We start from the raw sequence: 25,734 nt of genomic DNA on the forward strand, positions 1-25,734 counted from the left end.
CTTACTAGATCTAGGTTCCCTATATCTACCTTAAATCACACCCATGGCAGGCCTTATCAATCCTGAAGGCAGGGTGCTGGGTTTTGCGTGAGAGGGTGTTGGGTTTTGCGTGAGATGGTGCCTATGAATGAGCAGGGCCCCTCTGCAGCCTTCAGAATCTATTCTTTGTGGTTGTTCTGTGATGCAGCCAGACCATATACTCTTAAGTGCATAGGGGTTCGTCCCCTGCGTGGCAGGCACCAAAGACGCATCTGACCGGTTTGCATCTCTGAAGATCCTGCTGAACTTCAAAGAATTTGCAACACAGGAGGGGGGTTCCCAGACTTTCCAGAGGCTGACCCGAGCTGTGCCGAGTAGTATGTATATTGCTTCAAGTAAAAGGATGTGGGTCCTCCATAAGTCGCCCTGGCTGTTGTAAAGTTCGGGGGAAGAGTCTGTCTGCTCGCATGCCCCCCTGCAGCGCCCCTTCGGTCTGGGTCCATCACTGCATTCATACCACCTCCCTCCTGTAAGGAGGGTCCCAGCGGGTAGATTCAGAAGAAGAGCGCTAATTTTCGAGAAGAGGACTGCATGTAGTTTCGGTGGGATGTATAATGAGCAAAAAGTAAAGGATTGGCCCCCTACATACCTGCAAGGGACAACACCCCAAGTCATCCCACGAGACTTTACGGACCGTAAAGGGCAAGGAGATTTGCAGCAGAATATCTTCACCCGAGAATCTGCGGAAACCCAGGAATGGGCCGCAAGCTTGTACCCAAGGCAGTTTAGGCTTTGTAGTGATGTCCTTTGAGGTGTGTAACCTGCAGCAATATGACATCCTGAGAATGGTGCTTAATGTGCTGTAGGACTAATGTGCGTTTAATTGTTTCCTTGCCCATTTACGTTCTATGTCCAAGCACGCAGTAGGCAGGTTGTGTTTCTGTCATAGGTATGTCAAGTCTCATGTATGTGTCATCTATGACCTTGATGAGCAGAACAAATCAACATAACAGTGTAAACAAACAATCCCTCCATCCCCCCTCCCCCCTCCCTGCATCCCTGCTTGGTGAGTAACGACCGCCCCTCATCCCCAACATGCAGAGTGCCTGTCACCCAACAAGTGTACCTATAACCACATAGAGGGGTAGTGTACACGCCGCCAGCGTCAATGAAGTAAAAAATTATCAAGAAGGAGTCATAACCCCAAAATCACAGACAGTATAAAAGTAAAAAAGTCACCATAGGTTGGGGTGTATCCCTGGGACAAATAGAAGAAATAGATAATTAGGTGTAAATAGCAGAGGCCCAGGGACACGCAACTTCCCTTATACCTCTTTCACCCTTTGTCTCTATAGTGAAGAACAGAAAGCTGCAGAGGACACTGCCCCAGACAACAATTGTCACTTATCTGCGTCATGCATCCGGCTGGGAGGTTAGATCTTGCATTTTCTGATATTGCTCTCTCGTGGCGGTCGTCTGCCCCTAATTTCTTCCTCGCCCAGTCGTCCTCCAGCCATTCCCAAGCCTCTTCCAGCGTTGTGAAGAAGAATGATTTCCCGTCTGCCAACACCCTGAGCTTGGCAGAGAACAACATCATACATTTGAAATGTTTGTCCCGGAGAGTTTTCTTTACAGCATCACAAGTCCATCGTTGGTGCTGTACCCGTAGTGCGAAGTCGGGAAAAAAATGGATATTTGCATTTTCGTACTGCAGGTTGCCATGCAAGCATGCCGCTTATAGGATGGTATCTTGGTCTCTAAAATGGAGTATGCGGGCTAAGATTGTGCTCCGGGTGGAGGGGACTGGACGTGACCCCAACGCTTGAGGAGCTCGCTCCACAGAGAAGGAGTTGGACAAACGCTTAGGCTTGAGGGTGTGGAGAATCCAGTCTTCGAGAAAGAGGTCTGCAGATTGCCCCTCTGGGACTCCCAGTACTCGGATAGTATTGCATCAGGCGTTGCCCTCCTAATCTTCCAGGTGGGCCATCATTTCTGTTTGTTGTCTTGTTAGGACAGTCACTTGCTCATCCAGACATTTAGTCTTTGCTTGAAGGCCCCCTACGTTTGTATTGGCCATGGATATTTTGTATGCAAGCTTGCGGAAATCTGCTCTGAGTAAGTTCACCTCTTCCGTTACTATATCCAGCTTAGGTTCCAGTGTACTTCGGGGCTCTGTTATCACCTTCATGATATCCTTTAGTGAGGGATCGGACACGTGTTCATCTTCTTCTGTAGTTGTAGAGCTCCCCACCGCTCCTTTCATCTGTCCCATTGTGACAGTGTACTTATCTATTTGGTTGGCCTGACCAGGAATAGGGCTTTTGGTTCGGACCATGTTCGGCCTGCTTTTCTTTTTAGTGTCTAAGAATTGGTGGTCACAGGATACCACGTTCAGGGATGGTGCCAGTCTCCTGACTTTAGTTGCCGCTGCTGTGCCGCTCGGGTATAGATTACACCAGAGGGCGAGTCGCTCAATGCCTTCCTCCTCCATCCAGGTCCATCCTGCTCACCGTACTCCCATTACGCCTCAGCTCTTCGATTTGGCCGATCACTTTGGGGGAGGAGGCCCCGGCATCTAAATCTAGGGACAGGAGAGGGCAATCAGCGCCGGGCAGCCCCGCACACAGCTAAAGCAATACATACCGGACACTGCGCAGATGGGTCCAGTGTCTTGACCAGCACCTTATTTCTCCTTTATTACCCTCTCTTGCCTGCTGCTGCGGCCAGTGGGGTGGGGTGGGGAGAACGGGGGACAGTGGGGGGCACCACCGCTCAGATGTTTAAGGAATCGCTGGTTGCACCACATCCAGTCCGGATCTTGGAGTCGTGATCAGCTGCCGCCACTTGTCTTCTCCTCGCCGCAGCTTGTGCTGTCTTGGCCAGGCGCCGCCTTGTCTCCGGCTCCTCTGTTGATTACGATGCGTACCTTATGCTGCCGAGGAGCGGCTCAAACTGTGTTGTTCCAGGTCGCCGGGTGGTGTCTCAATCACGTAGGAGGGTGGGAGACCTCAGGATCTCAACCGCCCTCACCTACATTCCCGCACTTCTGCGACCCCGTCTAGTGGGGAGTCACAGCCGGCACAATTTTGGGCCTCCATCGTGTGCTGCTTGCAGTTTCCAGAAGCCGCCGCTGTTCCCTCTAGCTGGTGATAAATCACTTTCACTTGCCCTCATACCCTTCTGGCAATTTAGCAATACACTGGCGGCTAGCGGAGCTCGCTCAGAGTGTGGCCATCTTCGTCGGATGCAGGACACGCCCCCATCTACCCAATTTCAGATCTACAACTGTTTGCTAAAATCAAGGTTTTTCTTGATAAGATTACCCCTTCCCTTGCAAAAAGCCTTTATATTAAATTTCATTTTGGCATTTTACCTCTAAGGGCCTTCACTAACAAACGGTCCTTAGACTCTCCTTCGACAGACTGAAATTCGTGTGGGTATAAATTTGAGGAGATCTATCATTTTGGGTTTTTCTGCCCATATTATATCGGCCCTGGATGCAAGTGGATTCGTCCTTTGTGCCTCAATTTGGGCTATGACAGACTTTTGACTATACACAGGATCTTTATTGCCAATTCCTCCAGGATCATAGTGTTTACGATTAGTTGATATTCGTTTGTGGCCTAGTCCATATGACCAGGCTTTCTTTACCCCAGACTTAGAACTTCCCTTAGAAACCTCTACTGATCAACTCTCCCTAAATATGTGTTATCCCAAGCATGAAGCAAATGAAATATAACATTTTATACTCATATTTTGCATGTACTCCGCGTTTTTAAGTTAGGACAGCTTTTATCCTCACCTTTCTCATGTTTATTTAATTAGGTTCATTTAGGTTATTTTGAGTAGAACATCTCACTTATCAGATGGAGGCCCACAGATCTCTATTCTTTTATGATGCTGTTTCAGTATGCACTTTATCTGAATGTTAATTGTCTTATTGCTTTTGCACTTTATATGCACAAACCGTGGTATCCGTTTCTGCGATTTTATAGCTTATCTTCTGTAAAGTATGTGTAACATGTTTTAATTCTGTACCTTTATGGTCTTCTGGCTTTTTACTACTACTAGATCTCTTTGTTTTTGGGAAAGAGTGCATTTCGAGGGCTGAACAGTCTCCTTTTGGGGTTTATCACACCCATTCCCCAGTAGATAACCCAGATACCTAACTTGCTTAGTGGCTACTTAACTTTTCTTCACTTTGATGTATAACTCTTCCTCTTTCAGAGTTGTTAAAATAACAAATCAACCTTGTAAATATTTTGTACAGGGCTTACAATCTGTGTACATGTGAAAAGAGCTGCTGCTACTTTTTGGCTAGCTTTGTGCTGTACAAATACCTCACAGATACAATCTCCACACTTAAATATCTGAGTGTCCGCCCTCCAACCACACGAATGCAGGCACAATTACATTTAAGGAGGGCATAAGAGCAGACATGACACCGGGGCAATTTGTATGGGAAGGCTGTACTCAATTTTGTCTTGTGCCATGTTAAACGAGGGTTATCCAATGGGATCCCACTTTGATCTTCTAATTAAAGCTGAGTTTGACTATAAAAAAAAGAGTTGGGCATAGGGGCTTTTGCTGCCTAGTTACAAATTAAATCCAATTCACCTAATCTTTCGGCAAGGGGAGGATGAAGATCAACACTCCAGTCCTTCAGCCCTTAGCCGAGTTGTATAATAAATCCACCTGCCCTCCCCTAATCAAGCTGGAAGGGTGTTTTTTAACATTGTGTTGGGCTGCCTACTTCTCACTGGTCATGTGGCAAAGCTGGTAAGAGGTTTGAGTGTGAAGGCTTCTTTTTATACACATCTCCTCTGCTTGTTAGACATGCTGAGTGGAGATCGGTATAAGTCAACAGACCCACGGCTTGCCTACTTCTTCATATTGCACAACTGGCTCTACTGCTGGTTTTTTCCCCAATCCCATGTTGACAAAGAGTAGGGAGGGGAGATGTAATTGTTTTTGTCTACTGGTCACAAATGATTACAAATCTATACATAACTGGTGAAAGTGCACTAAGAAATGATATTTTCCCTAATAACTGAAAAATAGCTAACTGAAAATACAGCAAACCTAGAAAGGCACCAATGATGGAAAAGCTTCGATTCCAATAAGATTTGACATACTTCTGTTAAGCCGATTCCATGCTATGCACTGATAAACTTTCCTTTGTGAAAATCCATTATTTACAAAACTTTAGATCAGTTTTCAACATTCTGCAGGACATGGAAACGTCAAACACTGTTCCCCCAACGTTGGTGCAAACTGCTCAACGGGGAAGTGGAGGGTACAAAGATATTAAGCGTGCAAAGTTTTTTATGAAGTGTGGTGTGAAACATAACGGAGACAACTGGATAACTGTAATAGCAATACACATATTTCAGTGATTATGTCCTCACCTGTACAAAACTTAGACGGACAGAGTTGGGCCCTAGAAATAAATATCGTTTAGATTTATAACTTGGCTTTCAATGTGATAATATGAACCCTTTGGTTTGAGTATTTGGGATAAGACTCTGTGGGGCAGTACCAAAGGGCCAAAAGGATGCATGACCCCAGTCCACAGCAAATCTGGCTTATGGGCTACTGAAGATGAAAGCACTAGAACTGGGGTTTAAGCTCCAAGCCCAGGGAATCTCAAACCTTGTTGCTTACACAGTCTGTGCAGTGTGGCTTTCAAACACCCTTATTTTGTGCCATTTATGTCAGACTGTAGACAGATAGAAGTATGCACAAAGACATACACTCTGTTGTAGAGCAGTGCATTTTTTGTAACTCCCCTATGCACAGAAATTATTACCACAGTTTTGTATATTTGAAAACAACATTGCAGAACACAGAATCCCCATTACAAGGATAAAAACCAAAGATTGCACATCATGAGCCAATCCCATATTATGTTCAAGAGACTCTTTACTCTAGGATGTAGCTTAGCCTATCCCTATATGCCTCAAGTTGGCAAAAGGGGTTGCACACGTTAAATATTGATGGACACTCCCGCGTATGTTCAGACATTACAAACACATTCGCTCACATCCCTCACAAGACATTCAAAGCAGAGTGGTATTTTACAATTTATGTGCACGGTCAGCAGTCGTAGCAACGTGGTGTGGAAGCCGTCATTATCATGAAGTTTATTGCATATAATTAATACATACAAAATATTATGAAACACCAGCACAACAGTAGTCAAACATCAAATTCAGTTAAAATCTAATCTACATTAAGTAAAATCCAACAAGAAATCAAATATAAAAACGATCAGCAATACAACACATTGTGAAGATAAAATGTAAAATTAAAAAACCGACTGAACCAGAGCTTGCCCTCCTAAGGCGTTGCCAACAAGCTCTTTAACGGAGAGCAGCAAATACCGCAATACGATTGGTTGTGGTTTTAAACAGACTGTGCTGCACCACAGGCAGACTTAACACCTCTGCTCAGGAAAAAAGGTTAAACCAGACATTTCTGAGCCAGCTTACCAGGGTACAGGATAAAAAAATAAAAAAGTATATTAAAAAAATGAATGACTGCCCCAAATGTTAATAGAGACGCAATGTCATATGCACTCATCCATCGGGCTTTCCCTTCCACAATCAAACCTGGCAACCATAGAGAACTGGCATACGTGAAAGAATGAATAAAGTCGATGCAAACAAGGTTTGCAGATTAGAGAGGTAGCTATTAACGTCAGGTTCATTAAAAATGACCAACAGTTGGAACAATTAGCCCATTCCTCGTCAATCCAGAAAAGCTGAGCTGGCGATAAAATCTGGTGTCTCTTAAATGGACCAATATGCATTGTGCCCAGAATATCTCAGATGGGGTCTGCTTAACCAGGTCTAGCTGAAGAAATACAGTGCACAGGGCTCGTAAAAAATATTTTTTTAAACAATCAAACAAAAAAATAATAATAATCATATAACCACTACATTCAATTAATCAGAATTTCAGTTGAAATAGAGACTTACTACACATTACTTAATGAGTAATCGGAGAATCTCCTACTTTCGACCTAACCGCTAAAACCGCCAGGGTGGATTGGGGAGCCCCTCCACAGTGAAGAGAACCTTATTTTTTTAATGTAAAAAGCACACAGGCCCGACTATCCCCCACAGTTGTACTGTGTATGCACCCATTGCTATTGTCCTGCAAACTGGCGGAGGCTTTGCTACAACAGAATGTCCATACGCGGAATGGTCTTTGATCAATTAAAGAGTAACGTGGGCCTTTTCTATATGCTTAACCCCACTATCCATTTAAGAAAAACAGATAATAAATTGCTCTGCTCTGTCCAGGGTGATTCCTATAGGACAGAACTTGAGTCCATGCGCCCCTGCCATTACCTTTGCTTCGTTAATTAAAAGCTTTTCCATAAGATATAAGCTTTTACGGATGAAATCAATGATTTCAGAAGTCATATTGTCATATCTAAAAGTACAGCATTACTTGTGAACGGTAGTATAGGGATACACTTTTCTCCCCAGAAGATTTGATGCGTCTTTACCGGAGGATGCAATGTCATTGTTATAAGAAAAAACTATTTAGAGCACTGTGCTGTCTCACGCTTTGTACACAAAACATTGAAAATCAGAACAGAGAAGCAATTATGTGAAGGCTTATATAAACTACAGTTTAACAAATCTTGTAAAAGCATGTCCGAGGAAGCTTGAGTTGTACAGCAACAATTAACTCAAATTACCTTTTGTATTATCATAGTGGAAAAGTATTAAACAAATACATATAGTAAATTTGATGTACTGCTTGGTTGCTGCTTTAAAGAATCAAAGATTATAATAAAGTACAAATTGGCATGTCCTACAAAAACTGGGAGGTATGTCCAGGAGTGTGCCCAAAAGGGACTCCATTAGGTAGTTCATACGTAGGTTAAATCAACGCATGGCCAGTACACAATAATGGACACTTTGGGAAAGTGTTAGCCAGCTACCCCCATAAACCTCCCTCCGATCAAAATTTAAAAGAGTTGTTCTTGTGCATGGCTCCGACACCCCACAACAAATACTGTCTAAGACCCGTCTCCAGCTGTGCCATCTGCCAAGGGGCATGGAGTTGAAGGCCTGGTACAAGTAAAGAAAAGCAAAGTAGAAAGGTTGCCATTGTATGAAAATGTACTTGACAACCTCAATAATGTTCTGGGGTCCTTTACTGAGGCCTTCAATGTCTGCCAAGCCTCTTTCATCTGGGAGATAACCATATACTACAGCTCGAGGGAGGTATTTTGGGTACTAAAAGCGAGGGGGACTGGTCTTGAGTTGTATTATCAAGGTAGCCTCTGCCCTACAGCACTGCTGGTCAAACCTATTATTGACATGGGCTCTTCCTTCCAGTCGACTTGCTGGTTTAAGGCCTAGTCTCCTTAAATAATGTTGATTATTCTTAAAGAAACTCCTCAAAGGATACACAGGGGTTATGGGTTCCAAAGGAATGTGGCCAAAACTACCACCGGGTCAAAACCTGCAACACTCAATGAGCGAAGTGACTAACTATAACCTAAAGGGGGCAGAGAGGCAATGAGAAAGTAGGCCTCCTATAGAAAACACCAAGGAGAGCAGGAGGCGGTCTGACTCCATTCACAGGAGCACTTGCAGGTCTTGAAGAGAGGTTCAAGCAGCAGCAGAGATTAAGAAGGTGAAAAAAGTGATGGTGGGCGAGATGTACAAATCTGCTTTTAGCCATACAAAAAACTGCTTTTATATCTAGTTGTTCAACACCCCCAGTTGTTTTGCACATGTGGGAGCAAGCCAGGCGAAGGCTGGGGGTGTGGGTGGGGTGATTCAATTCTATAAAATATGGTCCGCCTCTTCATGGACATGATCAGTAACTTATTGGATTTAAGGAGCTTTGATGCAATGAGTCCTCACTTTGGATCAACTTCAACCTTGCTATGCTTCGGCACCAAGTCTGTGGGTGGCTGGAGGGGGAAGTTTAACAGTTGCAAAATTTCACACATTCTTATATTTGTAGCCATGCTTTTAGAGAAGGAAATGACGTACGTTCTTTTCTTCTATAATTATAAGAAGGAGATGGCACACAAGATAAGGCCTGTGCTTTATAATTTGGTTTTAAAAAATCAAAAATCTAATTTTACAATTCTTTTAAATAAAAGACAAGTTAGAGAGACAAGTAAGGGTTACCACACCTTACTGGAACATTGACGAGAGCAAGATATAGCCTGAGAGTCTGGAAATACTAACAATGGCAGCTTCACAGTGCCAGGAAGTGGTAGAGCAAGTGAAGGTAGGTTTTATATGTCTGCTGATGAAGATACAGTGAAAGGATGCAGACTAATCCTTATTGAGGTGTTGTATAGAATGCACACGTACATCTTATGGGGACGCATACAAAACCATCCTTCTATATTTTAATTGTGCATATTTTCGGAACAAAAACATTCATGTAGCTGGTGAATAGCTTTCTCCTTAGAGCCTCTTGGAGCCAAGCTGTGCACAAGGAGAGAAATGCCTCACACAAGGGAACTGGATGCCAGCTCTGCACTTGTTTTAACCAACCAACAACGCCTCTGCTTGGCTTGAATGGTTCACACTGTGAAGTCTACCCATCTGAGTAGCTGGTACATGCAGACACAGTCAGCGAAGGCTCTGCACAGCTTGAATGGCACACCACTGGCCAGGCTGTCCTTGAGTAATTGTAGCATGTAGCCTTCAGTTCTTACACACTGGCCATTTTTAAAGCAAGTACATCAGAGTCAAAAGGAGCATCAAGACAGCCTAGGAAAATCTAGGAACCAGTTCCTAATACTACAGAGCAAACACATCCAAAATAATTGCCTTCAGGTTAGGCAACTGTTATTGTCTTTTCTAGAGGACTCAAGTCACACCTCAGAAGTAACTTGGAAACAAAACTCAAATCAGAAATGACAGTCCAGTATCACCACTGCCTGAGAAACCCCTAGTAAGACCAGGATGTGAACAGTTTTTTTGATTTAAGCTAAATTCATCTCTATGAATGGAAACCAAAGGGTTGTTTGAGCTGGTGATCTCTCCCGTCTCCGTTCAGTAGGTTTTGACAACGTCATAGACATAGATGTGAAAGTCATCATTGAATTTGATGAAGTACACAGTGGGCTTGGATGGGATCTGGTAGATAAATATTCCAGTTTTCTTCACTCCTTTCTCATTGACATATTCAAATGGCTTTCCAGCCAGGCTCTCGTCGCCCTCCACATCAGAAGATCCCCGTTCTGGTGGCAGTAGAAACTTGTTCTCTAGAATTACAAAAATTAACTAATCAAAGGCAGACAAAAGCAAAAAATGTAAACGACTAGAAAGCATGCGGCTGACATGATAATACATATCTCTAAAATACCCAACCAGAAAAGCACTCGAAAAATTAATCAGATAAATATTAATCGGAATACAATGCTGGATGGTGTTCATATTCATGGTGTGATATTTTCATGCTAGATCAAGGAGCAGCACTACCACCTTACCAAGTAAAAAAACAAAAAATTATAAAAAAATAAAACAAATCTCTTTCTAGAGACCTAAAAAAAAATCTATGTTTTAGGCAGACCGTGTGACGGACATTGGTGGAACAAGTATCCACAATTACACAATATAATGTGTCATGCAGTAATTGCAAGGATAGATTTAAACGCCAGAAGCAATAAGTATGCACATGGCATGCAAAGAGCACATAAAAGCGCTGCAGTTTTTCAGAAATAACGCACAAGTTAATTACCTTCGGTAACAATATATCTGTAAGAAACATTAGTTAGTTATAGATTCCTTACCTTCGAATTACCCCCGGTGTCAGACTGGATCTGCAAATTTTTTTCGTCAGCAGTACCTCTGCGCATCGGAAGGTGGCGTCGGTCGGCTACGCGTCCGTCGTCGTGGTCGCCGGGATGACGTTGTAGAAGCTACTTAGACACCGCCCTTACTCGCGGACGTCAGTTCTGTACATGACTTTCCGCGCCATAAACGCAGAGCCATGCAAGACACTGACCATTGGTGCACAAAACTAGGGCCCTGAAAGGATGTCTGTAGGAGAGTAGGGTCTGCAATCCTATGATCACCCAGATTTTTTGCTTTTGTTTCACTGGTTTACGACTTTCTCTGGCTGTGGGCCTGCTAATCAGACCCACAGCCTGGCTGTTCTCTTTCTAAATTACGATATGTACCCTAGGTGCATTTACCAATTGGTACTGGGCCGCCTTATCAGACCCTGTAACTCAGGGCATAGGTGTACCCAGGGCCGCCAGGGGCTGCAGCATGTATTATGCCACCCCTGGCTGGCCTCCTAAATTGGACACAACTGGCTGCATGACAGCTGGGGCAAAGTCGTGTAATCACCCTTTGCTTTAGGTATAGTAGCTCTATATCTAACCATACAATGGACACCCGAGTTCCTATCAGTCACTCCTATGGCAGGCCTTGACAATCCTGAAGGCAGAGTGCGTGGGCTCGTGTGAACTAGGTTCTGGCCCGAGCCGAGCCCGGTTGCAGCTTGCGGAATCAAGACCCAATGGCTGTTCCATGATAACGCGTACCACATTGGTAACTTCGGTGTCGCGTTATCAAGGCATGTCGAGTAAGGTGTCATACGAATCGGGATGCTGCCCTCTCACCAATACTGGCGACGAGGTTAACATTCCGCCCTTCTAGAGGGACACGACATGTACGTAACTGTGAACCCCGGTTAAAGTTAACTGAAGCCTCAGCTCCACAAAATGGATGCTGCCACCACAGACACGAGTCTGACCTCCTGCTGCTGGGAGTCCTTCCAGCGAGGAGCGCTTGGACAAAGGGTTTCCTGTCAAGGGCGGTGTTCGCACCGTCCCAGACAGGGTTTGTGTATTCTGGGTAGGTAGGGCTTTTGCGAGAAGGTGACTGCGGAGTGGCACCCCGGTGCTCACTACGCATCAGCCGGTCAGAACCAGTTCCAGGGGCGCCAGCCCTGGCCTGGGGAAAGTCCGGCAGGGGAGAGGGGTGTAACTACCCCCCTTCCTGGTCCCACCCTTAGGGCAGGACCTAGTCATGTACCCACCCCTTTCTTTAGGATAAAGGCCGGAGCGGGGACCCTTCCAAATTAGATCATCTTTGAATCAAGAACTACTTTCCATGAAAGGACCTTCAAGACTCTTCTCAAGATTTCTCCCTTGTGACTAAGGAGTAGTCACCCTGCATCAGCGGGCACCATCTAAGAACTCTGCGGTTTGCTGCAAGTCCTTCCTCAAGGATCCGACGGCCCAGCTCGACGAGAACCGGCTTCCCTGGCACCTCTGACCTCTACCCACGTCATCAGCTCAGCTGTGATCTGTGGGTGCGACGAGACCTCGAGGGACCGGCCATCATCAAAACCTGCACGCTTTCTTAAACCAGCACGACCATCGAAGCAATTCTCTGGTGAGTGCTCTGGGGTCCGAGAAGCCCCGACCCTGAGCCGCTCCAGCACCGAAGTGCAGTCTCCCAGCATCTCCACGATCTGCGTGGGGCCCTTCTGCTCGCTGCTCAGCCCGTTGTCTGGTCACTAGCCGCTGGCTTGTGCCCTTCTTTGACGACATCCGACAACCAACACTGCTGGTCTGGTTGCTCCAGACTGGCCTTTGCTCCCTTCTGAGAGAGGAGCACCCCGGACCCTCCTGGTCCACTCAAGACTCCATTGCCAAGGCTTGTTGCCCCAATCCTAGGCCCAGCGACGCCGACAGCATCAACCTTCGTGGGACAGCTCGCACCTCCATCCTGGTCGCCGACAACGCCTCCTGGTCCGTGAGACTGCAGAGCCTAGCGTCGCCCACTCACCTGGTCGAGGTGACGGCCAACCGGTGCCTTCCTGGTACCCTCTGACTACTGGCTAGTAGTACGAACTTGGTCCCCTCTGCTTTCAGGTATCATCGATCTCTGATCCAGGCTTGGATCTCTACGAACTATTCAGCACTGGTCGCCGGCCAGCAACTCCTTTTCCTTCCGGCTCGTCAGCGAAGACCCCGACGCCTGTAAGACTTGTGCAGCCGCAGCCCTCGTGGCTAGGTAACTTCGGCATTTCGGTGCCTGCATAGCCTCCTTACTCTAGGGTCCCGAGTCCCTCGCTTCCGACTTGCCTTATCGGGTCCGCCCGAGACCACTAAACTTTCCGTGTCCTCGGACACTTGTTTAATTGTGCACTTGAAGTATTTTCCTAAGAGATTTGGTTTGTGCTTAGTACCCTGTCCTCATAAAGAGTACAGGGCTGTTGTGAATCTTAATAAATATCCTGTTTATTTTCATAACACTTGTGTGGTGTCCTTTCACTGGGTGTTCAAGGGGTACATGTGTGGTAAACAGCTGGCTTAACACGCCCTCTCGAGTCTTTAGCCTTAGACTGCTCGTATCCACGCTACTAGGATAGCTGGTCTATAGGTTGACTTACAACCAATCCTCATAAGGGTCGTTTGGAACGATACATAGCGGTCGCTAGAATAGCGAACGCTGCATATCGGGCCAACTTCTCACAATGTCCTTCACCCTAGAAATCAGTTTGCAGAACGGGAAGGATGGGGGGGGGGGGGGGGGGGGGTGGGGTGGGTTGGTGAGCAGTAAGGAATCTATAACTAACTAATGTTTCTTACGGGGCGTGGCCAAGCAGCATGACCGGCAGGACATGAGCTCCTCCGGCTCCGTCCATCAGACCCTACCAATCTTGACAAATATCCTGTCCGGCCTCCTAGACGAGCTGACCGGCACCCGCCCCCTACTGCCTGGGAGGGCCAGCGGACCGGATCCTGAGACGGGTCCCCACGAGTGGCCACCGTCAATTCCTGCCGGGTGACACTCCGGGCCTCTTTCTACTCGAGGCCGGGGCTTTCGGCCTTGCACTGCAGGGGGCGGAGCCCTGTTCCGGGCCGACGGAGGCCTGCCATCAGCGACCCCTGGTGCCGGGGGAGGCCGGTGGGCCGACAGCGGGACGGACCTCTGAAGCTGGCCCCCGTCGATTTCTGCAGTGAGACGCTCTGCGCCTCTTTCCATCTGGGGCCGGAGCTTGCGGCCTTCGGCCTCCGGGGGGGCGGAGCCCCGTCGTGGGCTGGTGGAGGCCTGAAGTTGTGAACCCAGCGGCGGGGCGAATTAGTGTACCGGAGCCATCGGGGGCTCCGGTTGCTGGGAGGCGCCTGTGGGCACCACCCGGGCGCCGCGGCGGGAGTTGTCGCATTGACGGAGGCGGGGGAGCGGACCCGGCCTCCCGCTTGATCTGTGTGACCCTTACCCCCTCTTCGTGGCGGACTGTGGCTGCACGGGGGCAGACTTCGGCCCGGGCGGGGCCCGACACTTGGCAGCCTTTAAGGGGTGCAGAGGTGGCGGCCTCGCCTGTGCCCAGGGATTAAATCTGTCTGGCTGGTCAGCCTTTGGGGCCCCCGGCGCCATTCTGCGGGCAGAACCGCGCCCTGGACTGAGACCCTTCCGGTGGTCTGGTGGCAGATTTTGAGGGTCATTCTCGTAGCCTGTGCACGCTAGGAGCTGGCAGAGTGCCTCGCCCACAAGCTGTGTTTGCCCCCCAGGGCAGATGGAGAAGTCCGCGTCTTAATCTTCAGGTGGGCGGAGGCCGGCCCGGACGCTCTGATCCCTCGTGGCCCTGGGATCCCGTGCTGGTGGACATTGGCTCGGTTGCCTGGGACGGGGGCTTCTTCTTGGCGGGGAGGCCTGGTACCCCACGGCGCTTGCCGCCGCATCGGCCCCTACGATAGGTGGATGGAGACATAGGGGCTTCTTGTTTCCAAAGGGTCATCTGGGGTCCGAAGATCCTGCTCTGGGAGGAGCTCTGCGCCCCCTTTCGGGTCCGGGAGGGCCGCAGCTGGAGCTCATGATGCCTAAGGATAAGACATCTCGGTCCTCGCAGCCCAACACCATTACACAATACACTACCCCGCGACTCCATTCTCAGCGGCTCAAGAGGCAGTCGGGCCATGACGAGGTGCCGGATGCCCCTTGGGAGCCCTCCCGGGCGGAACTTTTGAAAGCAATTCAGGGCTCCCACTCTGCACTGGAACGCCAAATAGAGACGGTATCCATAGATGTCAATCTGTTGCAGGCCGATCTGCGGAATGCAGCGGACAAAGTGACTGTGGCGGAGAGTAATGTCAAACAACTACAGGGTGAGGTGGCCGGCCTGAAGAAGGTATCACAACTGACTGCCACGACGGGAGCCCTGGAGCACAGGGCGGAGGACGCGGAAGGGAGGGCGCGTCGCAGTAACATCCGTGTCCTGGGGGTGCCCGAACGTGCGGAGGCAGGGAATGCGGAACGCTTCCTAGAAGACTGGATTCGTACTCGCTTGTGCCAGAGCGGTCTCTAGGAGGTCTTCGTAATTGAAAGAGCCCACCAGGCTTTGGTCCCGCCGCCATGCCCGGGGGCACCCCCTAGAGCCATCATCGCGAAAATCCTGAATTATCGAGACAGGGATTGTATCCTGCGGGCAGCGCGGGAATCGGGAAACCTTATGTTCGAAAATAGCAGGGTCTCCATTTACCCGGACTATACCCAATAGGTTCAGGAGCAGCAGAAGTCCTTCCTAGGGGTCAAGCAAAAACTCAGAGAGATGCAACTGCAATACATGCTTTTATACCCTGCTAAGCTCAAAGTTCTGTCGAAGGGGAAGGCGCACTTCTTCGAGGCCCCGGCGGAGGTCTGGGAGTGGCTGGAGACCGGGGAGACGATCCTCCGGGAGAGCAGGAGAGAGGGGGGGTCCCCGTGAAAGATGGGGCTCCAGACTGCCTAGGAGACGCAATAGCAGATGGCGGCGCCGATCCGGAAATGCGAACAGTCAAGTGCACGGCAGAGTTCTGGTCGGTGAGGACGGTGCTTTACATATGAGTCCGGCGGAGGTGGCCGACGACCGGACGGCTGGTCTCCCCCTTGAACGTGATGATATCCTGGTCCCGGACACTCTCCTGGAAGCGGCTTCAACCGAGCCGCTTACTGCCATGGCGGTCTCGGAGACTGCGGCGAGCGGATCCCCAAGGGGCTGGAGATCCCTACTGAGAGACTTGGACATTTACGTGAACAAAAAGTGGCTGATGGGTGACTCAGTATGGCGGTTGAATGTGGGCCAGTTAGTTGAGTTGGGGCTCCCTGGGGCTGTTTCTGGGGGAGGGAGGGATGGAAGTCTCCCCTTAGTTGGAGGGCCTTGCGTTTGCGGGGCTGAGAGCGTGATATGGGTTATTGCAGTGGGTGTGTATGGTCGGGAACCGAAATGTTGAGCCTGGACTTTGATATCGGCAATGGGGTTGGTGGGGAGTTGGGGGGGGGGGGGGGGGGTAGTTTTCTTTGTCGTTGTAGTGGGTTGGCCTCTTAAGCGCATGAGGTGGCTGTGCACGTCCTGGCACCAGCAGGGTAAGGGCAGAGTGGCGCGTGTGGTTGTTGTTGACATTTTGCTCGTGGGCGGGGGGCTTGTTTGAATGGGAAATTGTGGGGTAATGTTTGGGGCATCAGTTGTATTACAGGTCGGGGACTGCGGAGGGTACACACTGTGCGGGGGGGGATACGACGGGGGTAACAGTTTTTGGCGCCCATGGCGTATAAGTTTCTGAGTTGGAACGTAAGAGGGCTGGGCACATGCACCAAGCGATATAGGGTCCTCTCCTACCTCCGGAGACACAAGGTGTCTATAGCTTGTTTACAGGAGACCCACCTGGTGGATGATGGGGCACAAAAGCTAGGGAAAAAATGGCGTGGGCAGTTGTTTCATGCGTCCTTCTCTTATGCTAGAGGGGTTCTGGTTTGGGTGGCACCTGGCGGGCCGTTCGCTACGCAATATACGGAGGCAGATGTTCAGGGGCGGTATCTGCTCCTTAGGGCTATGCTGGATGGGAGGGATTTGGTTATACTGAATTCCTACGCTCCCAACACTGATGACCCGACATTTTTTGGGGATTGCAGGACACTTTTATACATGATATGGGAACCCCGTTGCTTTGATTCGGGGATTTTAACTGTATCCTTGATCCGGTCCTGGATAGGTCCCCCCTCGGGAGGGTACTAAGCCCCGCATGACTGCGCAGCTTAGAGAAGTCATGAATAATGTGGGTGCGATAGATATCTGGCGCTTGAAACACCCATCTCAGCGGCTGTACACCTGTTTTTCGCCCACACATAATACGCACAGCCGTCTCGACAGGATATTAGTGGCTGATGCCGGAACTAGCCTGACGATTGAGGTGACGCACCAGGCCCGGTTCTTGTCCGATCATTCCCCGGTGTCCTGTGAGGTTTGGTGGGGTTCCCCGGTGGCCCGGCCTCACACTTGGAGGCTCCCGGCAGACATCCTTCGTGACCAGGTGGGGAGGTCGCATGTGGATAAGGCGATAGAGGACTACGCGGATCTCAACTGGAGTGATGGGACGGTATCTCTAGCCACCAGATGGGAGGCCCTCAAGGCAGTTGTGCACGGTGCTTGTATGGGGCTCACCTATGGTGTTCGGAAGCAGCTCCTTCACGACCTACAGAGGGAGGAGGAAGCTCTCCTGCGTGCTCAATCAGTGGGCGACCCTAGTGGTCCCCAGCAGCGGGAGGAACAGGCGGCTCGGACCCGGGTACATGATGTCCTGGATCGGTTGGACAGGTACACTCTGGGCCAATATAGGCAATGCCTTCACCGGGAAGGTGACAAGTCGGGGAGGCTTTTGGCCTGGATCCTGAAACGGGAACAGACCCCTGAACGTATCGTTGCCCTATGTAACCAGAAAGGAGTAATAGTTTACTCAGAACGGGCCCTCCTCGAGGTCCTTCAGTCCGATTTACAGCTTGTGTATCGGGCGGACCCGGCCATTTCGATGGCCACTTATATCCCTTATTTACAGGAATTGCCCCTCCTGACCCTTTCGGATTCGGACCGCGAGGACCTGGACTCGGTCCTGACCCTTCTGGAGATACAGGGAGCGCTGGCTCGTTTGCCGTGCGCCAAATCTCCAGGTAGTGATGTATTCCCCCTGGAGTTTTACTATGAGTTTCAGGAATGTCAGGCGCCTCCCCTATTGCAGGTCTATCTTGAGGCCTTTGAGGAGGGGGGGGGGGGGGCTCAGGGTGAGATCTGCATAATTCTCAAGCCAGGGGGGACAAGCATGACCCTTCCTCATACCACCCCATCCCTATGATCAACACTGATGTCAAGATTTTGACTAAGCTGCTGGCTACCCGGCTGGCGCCATATGTGGAACAATTGGTGCATCAGGACCAGTATGGTTTTATACCTGGTCGTAATACGGCAATGAATCTGAGGCGGTTAAACCACATACAGCATCATGGTGGGCGACACTTGCAATTTTCTGTCGCTCTACGCGGATGACGCGTTGTTTTATTTGTCCACAGCTAGAGAGGCCCTACCGCAGTTGTTGAACCTCCTTGACTGCTTTGGGGATGCGTCGGGCCTGCCACTCAATCGCGATAAGTCAATGATTTTCCCACTTTCGGGTTTTGACTCTGTACACATCGAGGATCTGCCGGAACTGGGCTTACGATGGGAATTGACCAGCTTTAGATACTTGGGCATTCACGTTGCCTCGTCGGAGGCTCAGGCCCTGGCCGGTAATGCAGACAAAGTGATTGCCTCGCTGAGTCAGTCGGTTAAATTTTGGAACACCTTGCCACTCTCCCTCATGGGGCAGCTGGCCATCGCTAAAATGGTGATGTTGCCACGGATGCTGTATATTCTTCAGAATGCACTGTGCCCTTTCCCCGCCGAGGGTGTTTCGAACCCTCAATTCACTACTGACGTCCCTGCTGTGGGCGGAACGGCGTAGCTGAGTGGCCCTGAGCACTGTGGTGTGTTCCTTTTCAGAGGGAGGTTTAGAGGCCCCACGCTTTGATCTTTATTATTATGCGGCACAGCTCCTTCCGGCGGCCAGATGGTTTGCGGATACCGATACGTGGGAGACTAAGCTGTTGGCTGGCCGGGCCACGACGCAGGAGCTTCAGCAGGCACTGATGCAGGGTTCGGGGGCTTCACCCGCGCTTCCGTATGTGGTACGGCACACGGCTAGTGTGTGGCAGCGTTTTGTGGAGAGGGTTCTGCACTCGGCGCCCTTTCATAGAGAGTTGCCAATTTGGATCTTGGCCTCGATGGTGGAGGTGGAGAGTCAAATGTCCTTTCGATCATGAAGGGACAGGGGCTATGAACTGCTTGCAGATCTGTACCCATCGGATAGCTTCCTGACTTATGACCAGGCGGAGGACACATTTGGCCTGAGCGGAGGGCAATTCCTTCAGTATCAGAGCCTGCGCTCCATTGTGCGATCAATCTGGCCGCAGTGTCCAGAGATTCCCCAAATGACCCATACACTTCATATCATATTGACCTGTGGCAGGGGGCGTAAGTTGATAACTTTGTTGTACGTGTCGATGAGACGTGATTCACCACCCCCCCCCAGTCCCGCCGTCCTGGGCGGCGTGGGAAGGGGACTTGGGTGCACTTCTGGATCAAGGTCCGCGGACGCGCATAGGGACCTTGACAAAACGAGTGTCCTGTAATGCTCATTTTAAGCTTATTCATTTTAATTTTCTTCATCGCACCTATCTTACCCCCAATACGGTGAGTAGTTACTCGACGGATGGACGGGACAACTGCCCCAAGTGTGGCACAGCAGGGGCGGGATTTTTGCATATGGCCTGGGAATGTTCTTCGGTGGGGAGCTTCTGGACCGGGGTGGTGAGTCGCATTGTAGCCACCACCGGGCTTCGAATTGACTTGTCCCCCTTGCATTGTCTGTTGGGTTTGGTGCCTAGGCCCAGGAAACGGAAACTTCTGTATAGGATGCTGCAGTTGATGCAATACAATAGCAAGGAGTTATTCAACATCGTCAAAGAATTTACCAACCCATCAGCAAACTCCAACGACATCACCCCCTCTCAAGCCCTCTGCGACTCCCTAGCCTCCTTCTTCCACAACAAAATTGCAGACATCCACAACAGCTTCGACAACCGACCCGAAGACCAACCCACCCAACCTTCTGCAGGACCTTCTCCCCCCTTGAACATCCTTAACAACTGGAACCCAATCTCCACTGAGGACACCATCCGCCTGATGAACTCCATCCACTCAGGATCCCCAACTGACCCATGCCCTCACCACATCTTCAACAAAGCAGACTCCATCATAGCACCACGCCTCCCAGACGTCATCAACTGCTCCCTCAACTCCGCCACCTTCCCGGAAAGCTGGAAACACGCAGAACTCAGCGCCCTTCTGAAAAAACCCACAGCTGACCCCACCGAACTCAAAAACTACCGCCTCATCTCGCTCCTTCCTTTCCCGGCCAAAGTCATCGAAAAAGCTGTCAACAACCAGCTTGCCGCCTTTCTCGAAAGCAACAAATCCCTCGACCCCTCACAGTCCGGATTCCGAGCCAAACACAGTACTGAGACCGCACTCATCGCAGCAACAGACGACATTCGAACCCTACTGGACAATGGAGAAACAGTCGCCCTCATCCTCCTTGACCTCTCCGCAGCCTTCGACTCAGTCTGCCACAGCACCCTATTACAGCGCCTCAGTAACATCGGAATCCAAGGAAAAGCACTGGAATGGATCACCTCGTTGCTCACCGGAAGAACTCAGAGAGTCCGGCTCCCTCCATTCAAATCAGAGGCCTCTGAAGTCATCTGCGGCGTGCCGCAAGGATCGTCACTCAGCCCCACCCTCTTCAACGTATACATGAGCCCCCTCGCAGCCATCGTTCGTCAACACAATCTCAACATCATCTCCTACGCTGACGACACCCAACTGATCCTCTCACTCACCAAGAACCCCAACACCGCCAAAAACAACTTACACGAAGGAATGAAAGAAGTAGCCGAGTGGATGAAACACAGCCGTCTGAAACTGAATTCAGACAAAACAGAAGTCCTAATCTTAGGTACCTCCCCCTCCGCCTGGGACGACTCTTGGTGGCCAGAGGCCCTTGGAAAAGCACCCATCCCGACGGACCACGCATGGAACCTGGGCGTCATCCTGGACTCCTCACTCTCAATGACCAGACAAGTCAACGCTGTCTCATCATCCTGCTTCAACATTCTTCGCATGCTCAAAAAAACTTTTCGCTGGATCCCCACCGAAACTAGAAAATCGGTCACTCACGCACTTGTCACGAGTCGCCTGGACTACGGAAACACCCTATACGCCGGTTCCACCGCAAAACTCCAGAAAAAACTCCAACGCATCCAGAACGCCTCAGCCAGGCTCATACTTGATATCCCGTGTAAAGAACACATCTCTGGTCACCTGAAAAAACTCCACTGGCTCCCCGTAAATAAGAGAATCACCTTCCGCCTATTAACCCACGCACACAAAGCACTTTACGAACTTGGACCCGAATGCCTCAACACACGACTGTCCTTCTACACCCCTCCCGTCAACTACGATCCTCCAACCAAGCCCTGGCCACTGTTCCCCGCATCAACAAAGCCACCATGGGAGGTAGATCCTTCTCCTACCTGGCAGCCAAAACCTGGAACTCTCTTCCCACTCACCTTCGGCTTACTCAGAACCACCTAGCATTCAGAAAGCAACTTAAAACTTGGATATTCGACAAGTAATTTTCCCCCTTCCTCAAGCGCCTTGAGACCCTATGGGTATGTAGCGCGCTATATAAATTTCTGACTTGACTTGACTAGTTTTGGCTAGGCGCAGGGTTGCTATCACATGGATGGGACAGAGGGCCCCTGAGGTAGATATTTGGCTTGGGAATTTGAGGGAATGGGCACTTGCGGAGGAAAAAACGCATATGCAGAACTCCAGAAAAGATGACAAATTGCAGGAAGACCTGTTGGCTTAGCAAACCCTGTGTATGGCAGGGTTTGGCACGGAGTCACACTCTGATTCCAAGGGTACCAGCGGCGACCTGTTCTCTTCATCTGAATCAGGCCTGGGGGGGGGGAATGCACGTCTATGAGTACTTGATTGTGGGGTGCTGCTCTTGGGTCCTGCTCTGACTTCCTCACGTATACTTGAGCTGTAATTCTGGTAATGTTTCTCTGTCACATGAACTTCCTTGCTTGCAGATGTAGTCCTTTCTGTAGAGTGCCATAATGAGTCCATCGACCTGTGTACTATTGTTTGTAACAATGCCCATGTGGGGGGTAGGTCTTTTTGCTTTTTGTATTGCTCATAAAAACTTTTGAAAATAAAGGTTTTTTTAAAAAAAAGAAAAAACTAATGTTTCTTACAGATATATCGTTACCGAAGGTAAGTAACTTGTGCATCTGAAAGAAACACACTAGTTATAGATTCCTTACCTTAGAATAGATACCCAGCAATACCATACCCGGTGGTGGATCTGCAAACCAACATCAAACCAGAAACTCATGGAGAACTTGGCTGTCCAGGCAGTAGTGTATGTTGAACGTGTGCAGCGATGCCCATGTGGCTGCCTGACAGATGTCATTCAGAAGCACTCGCCATCCCAAGGCAGTAGTGGCTGCCGTCGCCCAGGTGGAGTGAGTGCATAGCCAGACTGGAGGCTCTTTTTCAGCCAGAGAGTAACTAGCCTTAATACACAACACGACCCATCGATAAATGGTGCATTTGTGTACGTACCGACCCTTCTTTGCGCCCACGTAACAAACAAAAAAGTTTATCATCCATCCGGAACTGTTTTGTGCGATCTAGACAGGAGGAGAGTGCACGTTTTGGGTCCAGACGGTGGAGACTCTCTTCCTCCTTTGAATGATGTGGAGGGGGAAAGAAGGTGGGCAAAGTAATGTCTGCCCGATGTGGAAGGCTGTGACCACCTTAGGAAGGAAGGATGGACGGGTCCGAAGAACTACCTTATCCGGAGGGACAGACAGGAAAGGAGACTTAGAACAAGCATTAGAAATGCAATAGGTCTCGCAGCATTAGAGTTAGTGCTTTTAGAATTGTTTATGGGTTTTTTTGTAAATCTTTAGCATGAGGTTGAGGGTGAGTGAGGGTGAGGGGTTGAGGGTGAGTGAGGGTGAGTGAGGGTGAGGCTGAGGGGTTGAGGGTGAGGGTGAGTGAGGGGTTGAGGGTGAGGGGTTGAGGGTGAGTGAGGGTGAGGGGTTGAGGGTGGGTGAGGGGTTGGGGGTGAGGGGTTGAGGGTGAGGGGTTGGGGGTGAGGGTGAGGGTGAGTGAGGGTGAGGGTGAGTGAGGGTGGGTGAGTGTGAGTGAGGGTGAGTGTGGGTGAGGGTGAGGGATTGAGGGTGAGGGGTTGAGGGTGAGTGAGGGTGAGGGGTTGAGGGTGAGTGAGGGTGAGGGGTTGAGGGTGAGTGAGGGTGAGGGAGGGTGAGGGGTTGAGGTTGAGGGGTTGAGGGTGAGTGGGGGTGAGTGAGGGTGAGGGGTTGAGGGTGAGTGAGGGTGAAGGTGAGTGAGGGTGAGTGAGGGTGGGTGAGGGTGAGTGAGGGTGAGGCTGAGGGGTTGAGGGTGAGGGTGAGTGAGGGTGAGTGAGGGGTTGAGGGTGAGGGGTTGAGGGTGAGTGAGGGTGAGGGGTTGAGGGTGAGTGAGGGTGAGGGAGGGTGAGGGGTTGAGGGTGGGATTATACAGTCAGTCCCTCGGTCACAAGACCTGCCAGGAGGGCTGTGCTGTGGTAGGTTTATCCCGGACGTGCTGTGCTGCCCTGCCCTGCCCTGCCCCCGGCTGCAAGGGTGCTCCAATGCTGGCCACGCACTTCTCTGTAACGGGTGTCATGTGAGGGTGAGTGAGGGTGAGGCTGAGGGGTTGAGGGTGAGGGGTTGAGGGGTTGAGGGTGAGTGAGGGTGAGGGGTTGAGGGTGGGTGAGGGGTTGAGGGTGAGGGGTTGAGGGTGAGGGTGAGTGAGGGTGAGGGTGAGTGAGGGTGGGTGAGGGTGAGGGTGAGTGAGGGTGGGTGAGTGTGAGTGAGGGTGAGGGTGAGTGGGGGTGAGTGTGGGTGAGGGTGAGGGATTGAGTGTGAGGGGTTGAGGGTGAGTGAGGGTGAGGGGTTGAGGGTGAGTGAGGGTGAGGGGTTGAGGGTGAGTGAGGGTGAGGGAGGGTGAGGGGTTGAGGTTGAGGGGTTGAGGGTGAGTGGGGGTGAGTGAGGGTGAGGGGTTGAGGGTGAGTGAGGGTGAAGGTGAGTGAGGGTGAGTGAGGGTGGGTGAGGGTGAGTGAGGGTGAGGCTGAGGGGTTGAGGGTGAGGGTGAGTGAGGGTGAGTGAGGGGTTGAGGGTGAGGGGTTGAGGGTGAGTGAGGGTGAGGGGTTGAGGGTGGGTGAGGGGTTGAGGGTGAGTGAGGGTGAGGGGTTGAGGGTGAGTGAGGGTGAGGGTGAGTGAGGGTGAGTGAGGGTGAGTGAGGGTGAGTGAGTGTGAGTGAGGGTGAGTGGGGGTGAGTGTGGGTGAGTGTGGGTGAGTGATTGAGGGTGAGGGGTTGAGGGTGAGTGAGGGTGAGGGGTTGAGGGTGAGTGAGGGTGAGGGAGGGTGAGGGGTTGAGGGTGGGATTATACAGTCAGTCCCTCGGTCACAAGACCTGCCAGGAGGGCTGTGCTGTGGTAGGTTTATCCTGGACGTGCTGTGCTGCCCTGCCCTGCCCTGCCCCCGGCTGCAAGGGTGCTCCAATGCTGGCCACGCACTTCTCTGTAACGGGTGTCATGTGAGCTGGCGTCATCTGACACGGCCTAGCAACCGCGCGAGCCCAGCGTGGAGACCGCAAACACCAGAGCCTGCTATCGGCGCAGGAGCAACTCGCTGCAAGGGCGCCTCGCCCTGCACCACCTCTGGGATACACGGCGACCCTGCACTGAAAGGAAGAAATGGATCTTAGGCAGCTCAGCGAGCTTCACTCTGATTGCACTGAACAAAGAAGCGTGCATTTTCCCTCTTTAACCAACATGCCAGAGGCTTCTGCTCACACTACTGCCGAGTAAGGCTAGGAGCAGGGTTTAACACAGTTACATCAGAAAAATCTTCGGGTGACGCATTACCAGCTCGTTCAAATATATATAACATTAAAGCAGTGACTTCTCAAGACACGTGACACAGAACCACAGAGCGTACCCGAGGCGAAAACATGGGAGCTGTACACAAAACCTCTCCCAATAATTGTAATGAAAATAAAAAAAATCAATAAAAAAAAAAAACAGTAAGTACAATAACTGTTGCTATTTTTCTAAAGTATTGGAATGGCGAGTAACCTTGTCATCCGCAAATAAAACAGCAAATGTTGTTTTAATTATTTTATTTTCCGGTCTTTCCAAGTCTGTGTAAGAGGAATGGCGGTGTAAGGAAACTCGTGCAACCGTGGCGATCACCAACTCAGCCTGAATCTAGGTGCACTGGGAAAACTGTGAGTAAATGGGTGAACTGTTAAGAAATACAGCGATGCAATGTTAAGGGGAACTGCGAGGCAAGGCGGAGGTAGAGCTTGTATCTTTACTGAGGACTATTCCCGTTTGTGACATTTCATCGCGAGGTGAAAAAGACAGCTGGTGTCAACAAATTAACTTTTGTCAACTATAAAACAAGCCTTTCACCGTAACACGGCGGGGAGGGGGCGGAGAGGGAGAGGAGAAATGCGACACGGAGGGAGGGGGAGGGGGAGGGGGCGGAGCGGGGAGGGGGCGGAGAGGGGAGAGGTGCGACACGACGGAAGGAAGAGAGGGGAGGGGGAGGAGAAAGAGAAATGCGACACGGCGGGAGGGGGCCTAAAGTATTGGAATGGCGAGTAACCTTGTCATCCGCAAATAAAACAGCAAATGTTGTTTTAATTATTTTATTTTTCGGTCTTTCCAAGTCTGTGTAAGAGGAATGGCGGTGTAAGGAAACTCGTGCAACCGTG

At 50.3% G+C, this 25,734-nt stretch overlaps 1 protein-coding gene across 6 annotated transcripts in view; it reads right to left on the reverse strand.

The window, feature by feature from the left end:
* Positions 1-6,096: 6,096 nt before the first annotated feature.
* Positions 6,097-25,734, reverse strand: part of LOC147673088 (spindlin-1-like) — a 36,140-nt gene continuing 16,502 nt past the window's right edge. For all 6 annotated transcript variants that reach the window (XM_086946782.1, XM_086946783.1, XM_086946781.1 and 3 more), the window contains one exon: positions 6,097-10,234. In XM_086946782.1, coding sequence (XP_086802908.1) covers positions 10,023-10,234 — 212 coding nt within the window. In that variant the 3' untranslated portion in view covers positions 6,097-10,022. The remainder of the gene's footprint in view (positions 10,235-25,734) is intronic.

The sequence above is a fragment of the Lissotriton vulgaris genome, chromosome 12 (assembly GCF_964263255.1).
Source record: "Lissotriton vulgaris chromosome 12, aLisVul1.2, whole genome shotgun sequence".
Taxonomy (NCBI): Eukaryota; Metazoa; Chordata; class Amphibia; order Caudata; family Salamandridae; genus Lissotriton; species Lissotriton vulgaris.